Source organism: Plectrocnemia conspersa, unplaced genomic scaffold (genome assembly GCF_051122295.1).
Source record: "Plectrocnemia conspersa isolate PC_06_02 unplaced genomic scaffold, ASM5112229v1 ptg000003l, whole genome shotgun sequence".
Taxonomy (NCBI): domain Eukaryota; kingdom Metazoa; phylum Arthropoda; class Insecta; order Trichoptera; family Polycentropodidae; genus Plectrocnemia; species Plectrocnemia conspersa.
In genome coordinates, this window is record NW_028277167.1 from 9,699,200 (window position 1) to 9,717,249 (window position 18,050).

Here is an 18,050-nt window from a genome sequence, read left to right on the forward strand (position 1 = left end):
ATAAAATGCAGACGAAACCAAACACAAAAGCTAGTACATACATATGTATGTATATAAAAGGAAGTTAAATTTATATTATTCACAGCGGTCTTTGTTCCATCATGAAGGTTTAACACCTTACAAATTCGAGATGATGGGTTATAAAAGCAATTAAAATATTGCGTCATCAATTCACATGTATGACATTATATAAAATTAAATATTTAATAAAAAATGTTTAGAATTGAAATGCTTGCAAATTTAATTTATTGAAAATAAGTTTTATTTTTAAATAAATTTAATTTGCAATGATGAAGAAAGACATTGAAGCATTGTTTTATTAAATATATTATTGTATTCACGTAATAAATAACTTATTTATTTAAATAAAATAGATCTTACCTTAAAATTGAGTTTCGGAACGTATTGTGCAACAAAAAAATCATTCATATAGTCCCCATTATATTATATTAAATATGCATTGGTCTGTGTTCAATATATATCCAAAATATTTTATTTTATTTTATTTACAAAAAATATATATAACAAAATGAGTCAACAAGTAACAACAACACAATGTAAATAATAATAAAAATACGATTATAATTATAGTTTGTGTATATGATTAGTTAAACAATTCTAGCTAACTACTGATAGCTAAATTGAGCAATTTTTAAATAAAATTTCAAAAAAGGCTTTCCTTAAATGCTTAGCATATATCATTGTATATATATATATATATTGAGGTAAAAAAATCGTACAAAAGTTGTGTAGCCTAATTGACCGTATATCAGAATTTGAACGCGCCTAGCAAACTAAAATTTAGTTAATCATTTTGTAACTATACCTCGATAGGCAATTCAATTTTTTAATTGGACATATATAAACTCCTTAAGTGATGTTAAAAATTGTCATAAAAATATCGATTTTATATCTAACGGCAACAAATATACATTTAATTAACAAGAAGACAATTGACTATCAATCAGCATTTACCTAACTACAAATACATATATCAAATATGTATAATTCGCTTTTAAAATCGTCTTCGACTTTTATTTTATAAAAAAATCTCCTATAAAGCATCTTTTTACTTATATACCATAAAATGTTTCACGTTAATGCTACAAAATTTACTATATCTGTGTGTGTTTTTTTTTAATTTTAATAATGGTAACCCGTTGAGTAACATAGAAAAAATAAATTAACTATGCCATCCTCACCGTTTTTTTTTTTATTATTTAATTTAATTAATTAATCATACACAGAGCGCCCAGTGTAAGAGCAAGGTTAAATAATAACATACATTATACAGTTATTTAAACCTTATAATGAATTCATTGTACTATTGATTCAGATTGTTGATCAGTCAGTTTTTTCTTTAATATATTAATAAAAAAAAACTCGAATGGGCCCTCTTTTACACACATGGCATAATCGTAGTATTTACATAACACAAATTATAAGAACACATTCGATAGTAACCTTTATCTACATGACCAATTTGGCATGTGAGGACTTTTTTGAAATCCTCAGTGAACCCAAGAAGGGGCTATAGAATAATTTCTTTGCTGCGATACGATGGCGTCCTCCGTGGCTGAAGGAGACCCCGTTTGATGATTGTTGTGGTAAGATGGTATCTGCTGTTGCTGCTGATTTTGTATGTTTTGATGTTGCTGTTGTTGGTGTTGCATTTGTTGCTGCTGTTGTTGTTGTTGCTGTTGTTGCTGTTGTTGTTGTTGTTGCTGCTGTTGTTGTTGCTGCTGCTGCTGTTGGTGCTGTAGTTGTTGCTGCTGCGAGAAATTAAAATCTAGCGTACCCTCCATCGAGAGCTCGTGTTTTATGACCTGAAACAAGATTTGCTTATATTATGAATCTGTAATTGATGCTCATGTGTGATGGTTCATTGGTGCTCACCTCATCGACGTTGCAGTCGAAGCCTCCATGGTCCAAGTTTTCGATGTTCAAGTTGAACTCGTCGATCAAGGCCGTGTTGTTCAGAGCTCCCATGAGTTGACCCATCATCGTGGACGCTGGAGCTATCTGTTCGTGCTGAGCGCCCATCAGTGCTCCGTTGAGAAGAGGAGAATCTTGACTAATTTGACTTAAACCACCTAAAATTTTGATTTTGTTAGAAATTAACTTAAACTTTTCTCTCTAGATGTAATTTTTTGATACTGACCGTGGTGCATCATGTCTGATAACTGAGGCGGTGGCAATAAGGCTCCTGGTGTTAAAGGTGTACGTGGTGGACTACATGAAGGTGGACGCGCTCTCATGTACGCTGGACCGCACGCTTCCGCAGGGTATGACGGTGACATGCCAGTTACCGAAGACGGTGACATACTCTGATTAATCAAAAGACATAATTTAATTTAATATATTTATAACGTTTATCTAAAATTCACAAGATTTTAATTATATCTGAAATTCTTTAGCATATTTAGTATCTATACATTCTTAAGTGTAATTTGGCTATTAATGCTATTTAATTAACAATAAATGATAAAGATAATCTGACCTGTCAAAAAAAAGGTAAGCGTAGATGAACTAATAAAAATTTAACCTAACCTTATAATTATGTTAGGTTAGTAAGCGATAGCTAGGATGATCTTAAATTTTTTTACGTTTAACGTTAAATAAAGATCTACATCTATCTAAATACATAATTCATAGTACATATAGTATATTATACAACATTATACTATAAAATACATATTCATTACAAAGTAGCCTTAGATCGCCTGTAAGATATAATAATTTAGATATGTTTTAGTAAATTTTAACTAATACCTACAGATAAAATAGAAGTTTAACCTAAACTCGTAATTACGTTAGAATAATTTTTAGGATTTTTGGCATTAAATAGAGACTTACTATATTACGTTATAATATAAATCGTATTTTTATTAAAAATAAATCAAATATCACCTGTAATATGTGAGGTGAGGTGTAAATTAGTTTTATTTAACTTTACCTTATACCTAAACTGGTTTAAATTTTTTTTTATATTTATAAAACAGTTTTAACCTAACGTCATAGTTGAGCTACTGATAGCTTCGGTATGACTCATTTAAATAGAGATCTACTATATTATATTACCTTATAATCTAAATTATATATTTATTATATAAACATTAAATCCCCTATAAGATATGGTAGTGTAGATTTGTTTTATTCTATTTCAATTATTTTTTATTGTTAAAATTAAGGTATATGTTAACCTCCTACTTATGTTAGCTCAGTTACCAATAGCTACAATGGTCTTATGATTCGTTTGCTTTAAATTGAAACGTAGTGTTACGTACTACTGTTATTTATATATTAATTAAAAATAAATAGGGTGGTCTAGATTAATAGCTTAAGTTGTGTCAAGTTAGGTTAATATTATATACATATAAAATAAATCTATAAAATAAAACATTTTTTTTTTATTAATATTTAATTTACCTCAGCATGAGAAGGAAGAGGGCGATGAAGACAAGCGCAAGGTTGACGTCCATGAAGGGCGCAAGGTCTTGGTAAATAGCCTCGTCCATAACCAGCTCCTGCAGGATATGGCGGAGGAGGACCAGAAGGACATGTCGCTAAGCCTCCGGCAAACCTGCATGATGAACAATCGATTAAAATTCAATCTGCTTCTTTCATTTGTTCGTACATATATTATGATTTCGTAGTAAAAATCTAATTTAAAAATTATAAAAAGAAAACTTTAAAAACATGCAATAAAGTTAAGATTAACCTTACTCTTAAAAAATCCAGCTAACTACTTTAATAAATATAAAAAAAATGCAAAGAATGTTAATGTCTCACTTTTTTAACCTGTGCTTTATAAACTTAATAATAACTTACGAATTGAGATAGTTATCTCCCTGAAGGTTCATGGAATCGGCCAAGGAGCCGGCCAGTTGGTCAGCCCCTGCCACTGGGGGGTAATCTTGAGACCCCCAGTCGTTTTCGCCTCCGAACACCGAAGGAATCGGAGAGAGGCGTCCGCAGGACGAGGCGTTCGAGGAAGCCCTTTGCCTGAAGTCAGGAGACAACTGAAATCCTCCGGTCGCGTTGCTGTATGCGATAATCGAATCCGAGAATTTTGTCGTCGTCATCCATTGCAGTGGGTAGAATCGTTGACGAAACGTGGCGAGAAGAAGCAGCAAAGAATAAAAAAAGAAAAACGAAACAAAGATGCAATGCTACGTTATTACAAAAAAGATTCTATGACTAATAATATTTGCAATGTGCAACGTTCGTATACTGAATAAAAAAAAATGCGACCAAGATGGAATGTGTTTGAGAATAGCAAAAAAATGTATTGTCACTCTGCAATATTTTTTTATTCAGTTTACGAAATGTTTTTTTATTATAAATTATTAATACTGTAAATTATCACTGTCACAATATGACATGCAAAAAAATAATCATTCCTAATATTTTTATACCATGTACCATTTTAATCATTATTTGTTTGATCACATGCCTAGTAACCTTTATGAAAAATATGTACTGTATCTATTTTTTAAATAAATTGGGTCAATTAAATAATAATGTGTGTTTTTTTATATTATATTTTTTTTATAAAAATTATTCCAGATTTTTATGACTAAACTCATAATGGCAATATTCTTATCATAAAAAATATCATAAATATCAACTCACATTTTTCATTATACAAATTAATTTTATTTCCTAAGCATTATTTTATAAATAAACTTTTATCAGTAAGCTATTAAAACACTGTCTTAAAGATTTTAACAAAATATTAGTTTATTGTAAATAACACTTAGATAAGTCATAGGTCGTAAAAACTAGCAATCTAATATGTATTTACCCAAATCATAATAAGTGGCTTATTATGTTAAATACAATGTGTAAAAAATATATTATTATTCAGTATTCGAAAACTTTATATGTAGTCATAGAATTTGCGAGATTAAAATATATATTGTATTTATTATATCATGTTTTATTCTCTGACTGATAGACATCTTCATGAAATTATTTTATGGTATATTCCAAGTAACATTTGACTTTATTAATAAATATTTCAAGCTACCTGATGAGTGAATAAATATCTGTTTACACAAAAAAATATATACAAGCTATGGAATATCTGTAATAATACTATTTAGAGTAATTAATATATTTAGATTTTTTTTATAAAAATATAATTATGGCATTATTATTTCAGTTCTATACAGCTTCCGATTAGGTAGTATTCAAATATAGTATTATGCGTTTCTTTGTCAGAAAATCAACCGGATATATAAATACAACGAAATCGTAGCAAAATAAATAACATACACAGAGAGAGAGAAGCCGCACATGATTTAGGCCTGAACATTTACAAAATGCCGTAGAAGGTGAATATATCGTGCATGTATATAATATAAAATACAATAATATTATTGTATTTGTAGTGTTGTATATGCGATATTTCTCAGTCATTCTGCTGAGCGCACGGAAATTGATTAGAATGAAGGAAGCGTACAAATGAAAAACGCTTCCACACATTCATATTTCATAGGAACCGGCGACGTAGCCCTTTCGCCCTTGGACAAAAACCTGTGATATAAACCTACTATTTATTGCTGGGAAAGAATACCTCAGGGTATGTTAGTAGATGTGTTGCTTTCATATTAATATGATTATTGAAAAAAATAAAATAAAAAATAAATAATCAACTGAAAGCAATCTAATTTATTTAATATAATATATTGTTGTTTATATAAATATTTTTTATATATATGTATTAATTGATTTTTTTATTTAAAAATATATTAAATGTAGTGTTAACTTAAGAAAATTTAATTTTAAGAGAGCTTTTGAAATACATACAAGAAAAAAACTATACGAATTTAAAACCAAGAGTTAACATGAATTAAATATATTTAATATAGAGGATAATATTAGGTTTCACCGCAAAATATATATTATTTATAATATACATAAACGATATAATAAAAATATTAAAAAGACTTGTACGAATATTATGCTTTAATTTAATGTATGACTAATAGGGCTCAATAAATAGTGGATAATGTAACTAATTAATTGGTTTTGATGTAAATATGGTTTAATAAAAGTATGATTTGATCAAATATATAATATAAGGTAATGCCAAAATAAATGTCATTATTTAAAAAATCAGTTGTGCTTTGGACGATATTACCTGAACGAGTGTTTTGTAATATTTGTGTTGGTGCATATCTAAACTACACATTCCGATTAAAAACAAATATTGGGCCCCAAAATTTACGATCATAGAATTTTTATAAAGTGAACAATTTATACGAAATATAAAATTTTTCAAAAAAATGGCAACTACGACCACTAAAAACATTTGAGAAGTGGTAGGTGGTTCATAAAATATCCATATATGTCAAAGATGGTTAAAAAAAATTGTAACGAAATATTACAAAAGTGATGATGTCTTAGCTAAAGAATTGGAAGCAAATCCTACTCAAATTATCAGACACTAACCCAGTCTGATTTACCACTGCATATGCACACTAATAAAATTGGAAAAGATTGAAGATAATCCATATACGTTTCACACGAATTGAGCGAAGAAAACAAGTCGGTGCTCAAGAGCAATTAAATTTTGAAGCTGATAGGATATGGGTGTTGTACTACAACAATCGTCGTAGAAGACAGTGTTTATTCAAAGGTCAAGTAACAAAACCTACATGTAAGCCCATGATCGCTGTAAAATAGTTATTTTGTGTGTATGGTGTATTGCAAATGGATCGTGCATTACGAAACTCTCAAATCTGACCAAAAAAATTAAAGTAAGCTCCTATTGCTAGATCGTTTGCACAAGAAAGTAAAATATATGTATACACATGGCAAAATTGACTCTCAATAAAATCAATTGACTTGGCTGAAAGGTTTTATCTCATACACTATATTTACTAGACCCTGCTGCTTCTGACTACCGTTTATTTCGATCGATGCAATACTTATATAAAAGGGGCTATCCGAATTATATGAATCAAAGCCTACAATTCATATGCACACAAACATATTTATAGTTTAAAAGTAGTATTTGCTGTTTTTATGATAACGATATTTTAATTATTGTTATATTAAATATAAAAATTCCTGATCAAGTTAACTGAATCAAAAGTCGCGGTTTTTTATAAAATTTATATTTAATATGTATCATACATATTTTTTCACTAATATCACCTGAACCTTAAATACGTAAATACAAAAATTGCAACTATCTATTGATAAATGATAAAATTCTAATTATTATAAAATACTAAAAATTGCTAATAATATTTATTGAAATAAATATTATTTTATTTACTTAATCAAAGACATACCTGTGCAGCGGCGAATCAGAAAACATGTCTAGTCCTTCCGATACTGAACTGCTAGGACTAGGGGTAGTATCGGCTGTGACTCCTGTTCTCGCAGCCTCGACCTATAAATACAAATAAATTAAAGCATCTAAAAACTCCATTAATTAACCCGAAATTTTCAAAAAAAAAATTAACAATGGAAAGATTCGTCGCTCTGATTCTCGGAAAATAATTCAATAAAGCTTAACGACTTCCTGATTAATTATGAAGACTTTAACTTGGCATGATTTTTTCATAACAATAACGGGGACTACAACATTAATCTTTGTGAATTATGTGGAATCTAATGCATACGCCAACGCGTCGACCTTACAGATATTCATATTCGATACGACTATAGCGATGACACAGTGATTCGATATGTAGATGCGTTAAACGCATGCAAATTGCAATTATCAGGTCTCAGATCGATTTTAATTCTCCACGGGATATTGTGTTGTTATGATGTAGAAGAACGAGGAAAGCTCGAAAATAACTATAGGAATTCAGGTCTCCCGGAATTGAATACATGGAAGAAATGTGGCGCTTGTCTTCGAAATTATATTGTCTCTACATTGTATTATTGATGTGATACATGTATCAGGCAGAACTAGAACGTGATGGAAATGTTTAGCATTCGAGAAGAGCTTCGGTGTATTTTGGTGTGGTGTTAAATTACATAAAAAAAAAACAATAAAAAATATTTGATTAGAAATAATTATTATATAAAAGGAATAAGGGCAGACGACATTTTACTTCGCGACAAAACTGCTATGATAAAACTATGATAAGACATGTACACATGTCTTATCATAACCTTAATATTTTAACCAAAATATTTTGATTAATTATTGTAAAAAAAATAATAACTCACTAAGTTTGATAATAAAGTAGCACGATATCATGAGAAAGACCGGAAAGTATTCAAATTATTTTTAATAATTTTATATCATATCATCTGAAGCATTAATTAAAAATTAATTATATTTATGTTAAAAAAATATAAGCGAATTCTACTACTTTTATTAATTTAATAAGGTATATAAAAATATTTGTGTTTAATTAATATGGTATAAAAATTCGTTTCAAATATTTTAATAATATAAAATATATTCTATCGATTGATTTAACTTATTAAACAAGTTTTATATACAACTATAAATATGTATCAAAAAAAATATAGCTACATGACATTTTAAAATACATTTAAACTCTTTTATGATTTTATTAGCAATAAACTTTTTGAGACATAAGTATTTTTTAAATATTCATAATGTTATTATTTTTATCCTAATTAAGTATAGTAGTATGCAATAGCAATATATGCTTTAATAACAAAGCCTTGAATTTTGTTCCATGTTGAAAAATATGTTAAATCAATTCTATGAGCTTTTTATTTATTGATATATTTTAATTTAAATCTAGTGTTACTACGATTTTTTCAATCTGAACTCTAGACGTATATAAATACAACTATGACAGTCGCCAAGAAATTAGTGTTGTTTATTTGTAAGTTAATTTTTATTTGACGTTAAATAATTAGTGACTCAACACTTGATAGATAACACATACAACTTGATAGATAGCAACTAAATCAACGGACTATAAATCACAAAGTGTGGTGATAAATGTACGCTTTTCATATTAAATACTCACATATCAAATTTAATTGTGACTCGTATACAATAAATAAAATTATATTTGATTCAAATACAGTTTGTAATACCTCAAAATGATGCAATACGTATTATTTATAATTAGTAAAAATTTACTCGCAAGTCTTAAAATTTACCCGGCCCTGTTAAAACTTATCTAATGGCGTGATGTTGTCGTTGCATATATCCATTTAAATTTTTAGCCAATTGAATAAAACATTGTATTTTTGCATTGATTCCACGCATTATTTATGCACATTTTTAGAGTCATGGCGCTACGGCGGATGAAGGGAGTGAGATAGTAGACGAAAAAAATGACCGAATTAGACTTGCAAACGCGTCCTAAACAATGCCGCCTCACCTTCTTTTTGACGCGCCCCCTGCGCTTCTCAAACTTAGACGTCTCCATGGAAGCGGCGCGTCTTCGCACTGACTTTCCGGGTTTGGCATCTGGGTTGATCATCCACCAGGACGACTTTCCGGTGCCTTCATTTTGGACCCTCATGAACCGATTGTGGAGTGAAAGATTATGTCGTATTGAGTTCTGGAACAAACAAATAAAAATATGTTAATATATTGTTGAATAAATATAAAAGTATAGTAGATAGTCAGTCTAGAGTCATAATATACGCATTGTAGGAAAGCAAGCATCTTTAGCAATTTTGATATATTTTAAATTTAGACATTCGATAATAATGGGATAAAAATATACAAAGTGAATCATAACATTATTTTATATAAAATGTATATGGTAAATAATAAGTCAATTAAAGATAATTAAACTGTACAAAATACGACAAGAAAATAAATAACGCAAATACATAAAAAAACAGCGTTTATTTTGCGGATAATAACCAGCGATATGTCGCTAAATGTTCCTTTTCTGCGCAAACGCAATTTATTGTGGACGGTTTAATAACAAAGTCATTCATTATTTTATTTTTTTACTGGTAATTTATTTATTTATTTACATTATTTTAAAAATAATTACACCAGCAAATATCGTTTTCCTTAAGAGGTAGCTAAACCATCGTTGACGGTTTTACGTATATCTTCGGATGCAATTTACCTGTCAACAGTTCAATAGGTTTGTAACATATGGTTTAATAAAACACACAGCTTATTATTTCCAGAAGCAATAAAATTAAAACTGCAGTTTGCAGAGCAAAAATATAAATAGTATACAGTAAATTTTAACTGTTGAATTCAATGGATTCTTTTTCATGTATGACAAGCAACATTTTGAAGATTTCGCCCCGAGCCATAAGCAAAACTTAATTTTATTACACATAATATAAAAAAAGATTAACTTGTTACAATAAATTTTATTTTAGGGTTGTCATGGCATGCATTTGACTAATAGACGCTATGTCAGGCACATTCTATGATAAAACTCACCATAGAAGTGACTTGTATTATTTTTTATGTAAGCAAAACTTTGCCGGACACCAGTGCACACCATGGCACAATGCCATACTTGGGTGTCAGCACCAATGAACAACATGGCTGCAATGGCAGAGCTAAGAATAGATAAGATTTCTATTCATTAATCATTACATTATATATTTTCGATAAATATTTTTAATGAATTTTTGCAATAAATATTAAATAAAATGTAAATATTGTATACTATTATAAAAAAATATATTTATAATTTAAGGTCGCTTAAGTGTTTTATAAAAAAAATCAATAAATGTGTTTTTTTTAATAAAAGCAATTTTTTTAAGAACCATTCAAATTTTTAAGAATGTCGATTAAAATAATATAGTATATTTCTATCATTCCCTGAATTTTAAAAGAAGTCTTCAATTCAAATTTATACGAAAAGTTTTGTTTCGATTACTTAAATAAGAGCACGTTTGTAGTATACTAAATCGTAAAAACATAACCTTATTTCAATGATCGTAAACCGATTCATAAAATATATGATTTCTTAACACCAGAGCGAATAGCAGCGCCTTTTTGTTTATAATTTCGTAATTTTCGTTGTTTCATCAACATTTAATATAATTTAAATACAATACAGGTTGCTCTCATAGCTTCATCTCAAAAATTTTATTCACAGAAAACATAATTATAACATTATAAAAATTGTCAAAGCACTCAGCGCGTGCGGTCAATATATATTTTTTATCCTCGCTACAGATCGAAACTGCTACAGGAGTTTTAATTCCCCGCAGTAAAAACTGCCATACAGCAATAACTGCACTAATGAAACTTCCCATAAAAATGTCATAACAGTTAGGCAAGCCGAACCGAAGAGGTGAGGGACCGTGGTCGAATAACTTTTGCAATAAACACCATCATAAATACAAGGTTTCTCTTCGCCGGTAGGAAAATGAGTTGGAAAATAAAGTACATTTCATAATAGTATATTGTGCGAGAAACCCCAAGTGTCATATTCCATAATTTATATATTATGGATGAAATGATAGAAAGATAGCTATATTCATAACCCTGACATCGTGTAATGAGAGTGCTGATTCCAATGCAATGGAATGCGAATATTATGAAGTATTAGAATATTGTAAGTCATATAAAAATATTTTTTTTAAATAATTGGAACCCCTTAACTATTAAATATAACTAGAAATTGTTAAACATGATTTGTAAACACATTATGGGAAAGGGTCGTAAATAAAGAAAAAAAACCTTGTCTTCAATTTAATTCAATGTTAACCAAAGCACGTGAAACGCTTTATGGGTCGTATGTTCCATTAGCCATTCGGTCGCATAACGATTTCGGTTGACACGGAACATAAACTCTTTTACGTTTTTACCATCTTCTTATTGTTCGAAACGATCATCGGCTGACGTTAACGGTGCGGTCAAAGAGGTATTTGTTTTGAATAGTAAAAAGGTTGTGCAAAAAAAATCCGGTTGTTAAACGTCGTTTTTACATCTTGCGGGTTGAGAGAAACAATGCCCCCGCGTTTATTAACGTGAAATCCAAACGTTAAAAATTTTATCTCGGGAAGACAATAAAGCTTCGAAATCGTAAAAATTGGCAAAGTATTTTTTCTCCTTGATCTGACTGGCCATTTTACTTCTATGTCCAAAGAAGTTCTTAGTACAATAGTATTCACAGGGTTGTAAAATTGACTTCCGCCATGTCAAATTACAGTGAATGTTTTTACAATCGAATTCCGGTTAGATATTATTTTTCTGAACCGGATTTTAAAAATGTAGCGAAAATGTAAGCACTCGCTCAATACGAGCTTTTATGACTTGCATTTGATTAAATTTGACGAAACTTATATTATTTATTTAAAAGTACAACAAACTAACCCTACAGTGTTATAAACAAGTAACATAATTTTTAAATAAATAAAGATAAATTCTATATCATGTATACACATACATACATTTAATTTGCCTACTATTTGTCACTTGAATTGTATCCATAAAAAATGCGCTAGTTCATAATATATTTATCACAATACGTCCATATCAAATAATACATCTAAATCATAAAAAATACACATAAAAGTAAACATTGCATAAGTTTAATTCGCAATAAAAAAACCCATAAAATATTAAACACAACACATGATAAAAAAATCTCGTATGAAAAAAATAGATATACTCAACATGGATTAATTAATATGAGAAATAAACCGGAGGCTTATTAAAATTTCAAGTTAAAAAATTGTACCTAGAGACCTGAATGCAAGTGATTCCAGTCCATTAAGATGCGGATATCCTGTTTACGGTGAGTTAAAAGGTTTTCCTCCCCGTGTTTTATAAAGATTTCTCCTATGTATGTATTTTGCTTTTTTATTATTATTCTTTATTAGCGTAATAAATATAATTTTATTTAATCCTGTTAATTAAATTATCATTCTTAGAAAAATAAATATAAATATAATATATATATATTTATTTTAATATTATTTTTAAGAACAAATTACCAATTTTTACTCTCGTGTACGCAAATGAAATGAAATGAATAAATTTGGTTTAGGGTATATTGCTGCATATTATAGATACTTTTTTAAAAATGTAAATTAAGTATTAATTAATCACATATGACAGGAAACTATAGTAATTTTAATACACATTCTGCAAAGTGAAATGGCAAAGCAAGATTCTATATTTATAATAAATAATTTAGTGATTGACTCTTTACTACGACTTTTATTTGGTTTAAGGAATAATATTATTACATAAACAAATATTATCTAGTTGAGCATGTTCTTTATTTCTTATCAATTCATTAAGAGTTATGAATATATTTCTTGCCTCTTAAATTCATGCAAACTTACACATATTTTGGAGCAAATTTTTACCATTGTAATTTTGAGATTAAAATAATATTCTTATAAAATAATAATAAGAAACTTTACTTTTTTCTTATACAGTTACAATTTAAATAATATATATTTAAACATACTTATGAATATTATTAATTAAAAAATGTTTTAGTCTAAAACCACATGCATTAAAAATGGTAATAATATATTTTAAAAAAACAGCTTACACTATTTTTAAAACATTTAACTATAAACTGTAAATAATGTTAACATCAAAAATTCTAATATATTCTCCCGTTTTTTCACCATTTGTTGTTCGAAAATCTGTCTAATTATCTTTATATATTTGTTCATATTTGTAGTAAAATATATATAAAAAACACTACTTATGTATTATTTGTGTATTAAAATAACTATGGTGAAACGCTGCATTATATACAAGCTCAATTATGCCCAATTTGCTAAATATATATTTTAATATTTATGTTATTTATAATAGCTATGATCATAACAACTAATAAGCAAAAAATAAAATTATATAAAAAAAACACATTGTAATTGCAGAAATTTCAGAAATTACTCATATTTCCGAGCTAATATTGTGCAACTGTGCTTTTTTCAATAGTATTGTTTTTTATCTCTTTTATATTGAAATTAATCATGTTTAATTTTATGTCTGTCTAATATAATTTATTGTAGTCCTTAAGGAAGCAGATATATAAATAAACTGATTTAAAGTTTAAAACACACTATTATTTTCAAAATTAGGATAAATATACTATTTATTATTAACATTAAAAATAAATTTCATATTATTTTTAACCTTACGAATATATTCGAAAATGTTATTGTTTCTAGCCCTTATTCTTCCGTGAGGGTTTCAACCACTTGCACAATTTGCTATAATTTAGAGGTTTTTTTAAAAACCGTTTCGAACAAAAAAATATAAAAATCAACATGTTTTGAAAATAAGGATAACGCCTTTTACGCCTTGATTAACGACGATCTGGACCATTTATATTTTAAGGCGTAAAGACATTTTGTGGGTGTGTCTAAAAAGCGATGCAATTGGCCCGTACACATTCTCATCTGCGATTCGTCAGAGCTGACTCGAACCAGCAAAATAAAATATATAGCATTTGATCAAAGAGAAGCTATTATATGCCATTTCAACTCCACTGTCTGATAGCGGCATTTACGTTTCTCTATATATGCGGTAATTTATATGTTTATAAAAGAAACTGTCTATTTTGGCTGCAAAGCCTGAAAACTCGCAAGTGGTGGACCCCGACATGATTCGATTTAAAGTGCATGATATACGAGGGTCATTTTGAAACTTTATCGACAATTGTCGTGTTCGTTTAAATAATACATTATTTAGCCACGACGACGATATGTGGCACGCTCTTGGCATAATTTATTTTTTTAAACGTGAATATACAGAATAATTAAAAATGTCTAGGTTGCCTGTTCTTACTTACAGGTCCAATGACAGATGATATATGATGACGAAGACAGAAGGAAGACAGAATCGCATGAATTTGTAGATAGGGATGAGCAGCGTATACTTTTTTTAGTTTAGAATATGTGATCAGAACTTATCTATTGGTAGATAGGAAAAGGCAAACTGATTTGTATTAAACGCAAATGTATAAAAGTGATACAGTTGTGTGCCACTTTTGCTCAATAAATTATACATAAAAAATATTTATGGTTTCATTTACCTCTTCCTCGTAGGTGTATAATATTTATAGTGCCTATTCAATGAGAACCCTTTATGGCATAAATACACATATTTACAGTTGTTTTCATATCATAACGCTTTATATACATTTTTCATCTTATAGCAAAAAAAACGGCGAACAATATCTTCGGTCAACACTTTGAGCACTCCGAAGGTTAAACGAAGCAGCGTTTCCAAAAAATAAATAAATGAATCAAAAGTTAAACGATAAAAGCATCACCTGAGCAAGCCGGACACAAATGGCCGCGTGAAAAACGGCCCATGGAATCTACCGATAATCGGGAAAAACTTTCAAAGGGATTCCCTCTAGCTCGTATAAATTTTATCGCGCGTATATGAAAGAAAAAAATATCTACATAAACTAAGGGAAATTATATATAATACGTTGTTACGTGCCATTAGCATTGACAATATAATCTTATATTGACCGTAAAAAGCCACAGTATATGTGTAATGGGATTAAATCGGCATATCCAGTGGTAGTTTTGACCCAGATTTTTTTTGAGAACACACCGGCTGATGTGTGTAACATATCCATTCATCCATCCAGCTTCCTCCATCCACCCTATTAATTCAAATGCCTGGGCGAAAAATATATAAAATGATAAAGATGCGAGAGAAGTAGTGCACTATCTCTCACCTCAACTTTTTCCTCCCTTTATCTTACCTACAAACCTGTCCCACACCCCGTCGGGAACACCCCTCACACAGGCGCCACTGTACCTACATCCCTTGGCGGAAGGTAAATTTTACTGTGCTAGGGGTGAAAATAATTTTTAAATTACGTTTATTGCGAAAAATATAAATAGATTTATATTTATGTATAGCATATTCAACCATTTTAAATAAAAAAGTTACATTAATAAAATTAAATGTATATACTAGAAAATAGTTTAAAATACATTAAACAATTTTTATATCTCCTACATATAATTTAAAAAAAATTAAATGCAAGAGATAATATTAAAAAAAATAAACTTCTGATTTTATGATATTAATATCATATCTATTTCTCAATTTTTTTTTCTGGAGCCACTTTTATATATTACATTTATTTTAACTTTATAAATGTACGTTAGAGATAATTTAAAATAAACACAAATCATCTTATTAAACCATTAAAATTACAACTTAAGTATAATTGTTCAAGTATATTTAAATGACACAAATTCTTGCCAGAAATTTTCACTACTTTTAAGAAAATGGCACATTTGAAAGTACCTCACGATTACATTTAAAAAATAGTACTATGAAGCAATGGTTTAAATCATTGCTTTTACTGACCAAGATTAATAAAAAGCGTTTCTAGTAGAATTAACATTTGTAATAATAATTACATGTGTTTATCAACTTTTATTTTTGTATGATTATTTAAAGTCGAGAGCAATGGTTAAAAATCGCGATAATATTAAGTGCTTTACAATAAAAGAGCTAATGTAGTTTTGTTGTATATAGTACTATTCATATTTTAAGTTAAAAATTAGTTCATCTCACACATAAATTTCATTAAAACACATTTACACTTAAGTGAAACCAAGTAAAAATCACTCGTTGACGCCGAATATATAAGAGCGTTATTTACGATCCGAGTCGAAACACAGCGAGTGAAAGAGTGAAGATATAAATTTTATTCCCGCAAATCTACCTTGGCACGGAACAAACTTCTCTTTCTAAATCTACCTATGAAATAAATACCTATACCTAACAAAAGTGCTCCACACCCGCAGATTTCATCGGCGGCGGCCGGCATCCGAAAAGACCCAAACTTGGCACCACATCCAGTCGAATATGACCCTAAAGATACCTAGGGATAAGAGGTGGATTCGTCTGTATGGACTCCTCGCTTTTTTGGGAGATTTCTCTTTTTCGGGGCGACGCTAGGCGCCGGGAATCCTACCGTAGACATATTCACGGGGAAACTTGCTAACGCCACCGTGAAAAACTTTTCCCGTTTCAATCTTCTCAGATATATGTATTTCTGAAATACTCACCCGTTAATAACTATCGTTAATCTGGGGGTAGGGGCGTGAATTATCGCCGCGGGCGTTTTTAGTTACAATGCGAACGGATCTTTCGCTCATAACTAAGAATTATAACTGGAAGGTTTTAACTTATATTTAATTAATCGCAACGATGCTACACCCACTCGACGAACATAGATCAAAACGCGAAAGTGGAAAAGTTCCCTCGGATTTTGGCCCTTATTATTATTTATCCCCTTGCTAAATAACGTGAAACGTGTAGACAAACCGAGCGTCGTTTCAGGGTCGAGTTTAAACTTTGAAATGAAAAGTTTCATTGACATTAAATCCGAATTATAGCTGATAATAGATTAATTTAAATTTTACTATTTATGAAGGAAATAAACATTCATTATATAGGGACTATTTTGCACTGTATCTATATAAAATATATTTTAAAAAATGATAGAAATATGTATTAACTATTTATTTAAATTTTTATATTATCTAACTAAAAGTAAAGTAATTTATTTTATATTTATCATAAATCTGTATTTAAGTTATACTAATTATTTTATATAGCTAAACATAGTAATAAATAACTGCATCTTCAAAGTTCGCCTGATGTTTTAGATCTATATTATTAAGTAGCAGAATAAGCTTGAGAGTTTCAAACGATACAAACTTTTCTTGTTAACAAGTTAGAAAACGAATGAAATCGCCATTTTAGCAACTTTATTAGATAAAGGATTATAAATTTATTGATCCATAAAATCATTCTAAATGTAACTTATTTAATAAGAATATGCAAAAAAAAACTAATAATTATAACAAAAAACAATATATACGTTAACAGACTCATAACAAAAATATAATCAAACTTTAAGTAACATACATATATATGTATATGCATAAATAATTAATCATCACTTTTTCAATTATAAAAATCTAATCTACTTAAATCTCCATATCACTATATATTATAATATGTATTAAATAAATCATAAAAATGCATTTAAAAAATTTTCAAAGCAAAATAGTCTTAGGGAAAATTTATTTAAAGGGGGAAATTTTAATGAGAGATCAGTATGTAATTTTTTACATAAATTGTA

At 28.9% G+C, this 18,050-nt stretch overlaps 1 protein-coding gene across 1 annotated transcript in view; it reads right to left on the reverse strand.

The window, feature by feature from the left end:
• Positions 1–18,050, reverse strand: part of LOC148236565 (forkhead box protein O-like) — a 209,569-nt gene that overhangs the window by 19,657 nt on the left and 171,862 nt on the right. Inside the window, 7 exon segments of the mRNA XM_088183262.1 lie at positions 382–1,826; positions 1,897–2,130; positions 2,133–2,327; positions 3,430–3,583; positions 3,832–4,044; positions 7,308–7,408; positions 9,342–9,524. Of these exon segments, the coding sequence (XP_088039388.1) occupies positions 1,512–1,826; positions 1,897–2,130; positions 2,133–2,327; positions 3,430–3,583; positions 3,832–4,044; positions 7,308–7,408; positions 9,342–9,524 (1,395 nt within the window). The 3' untranslated portion in view covers positions 382–1,511.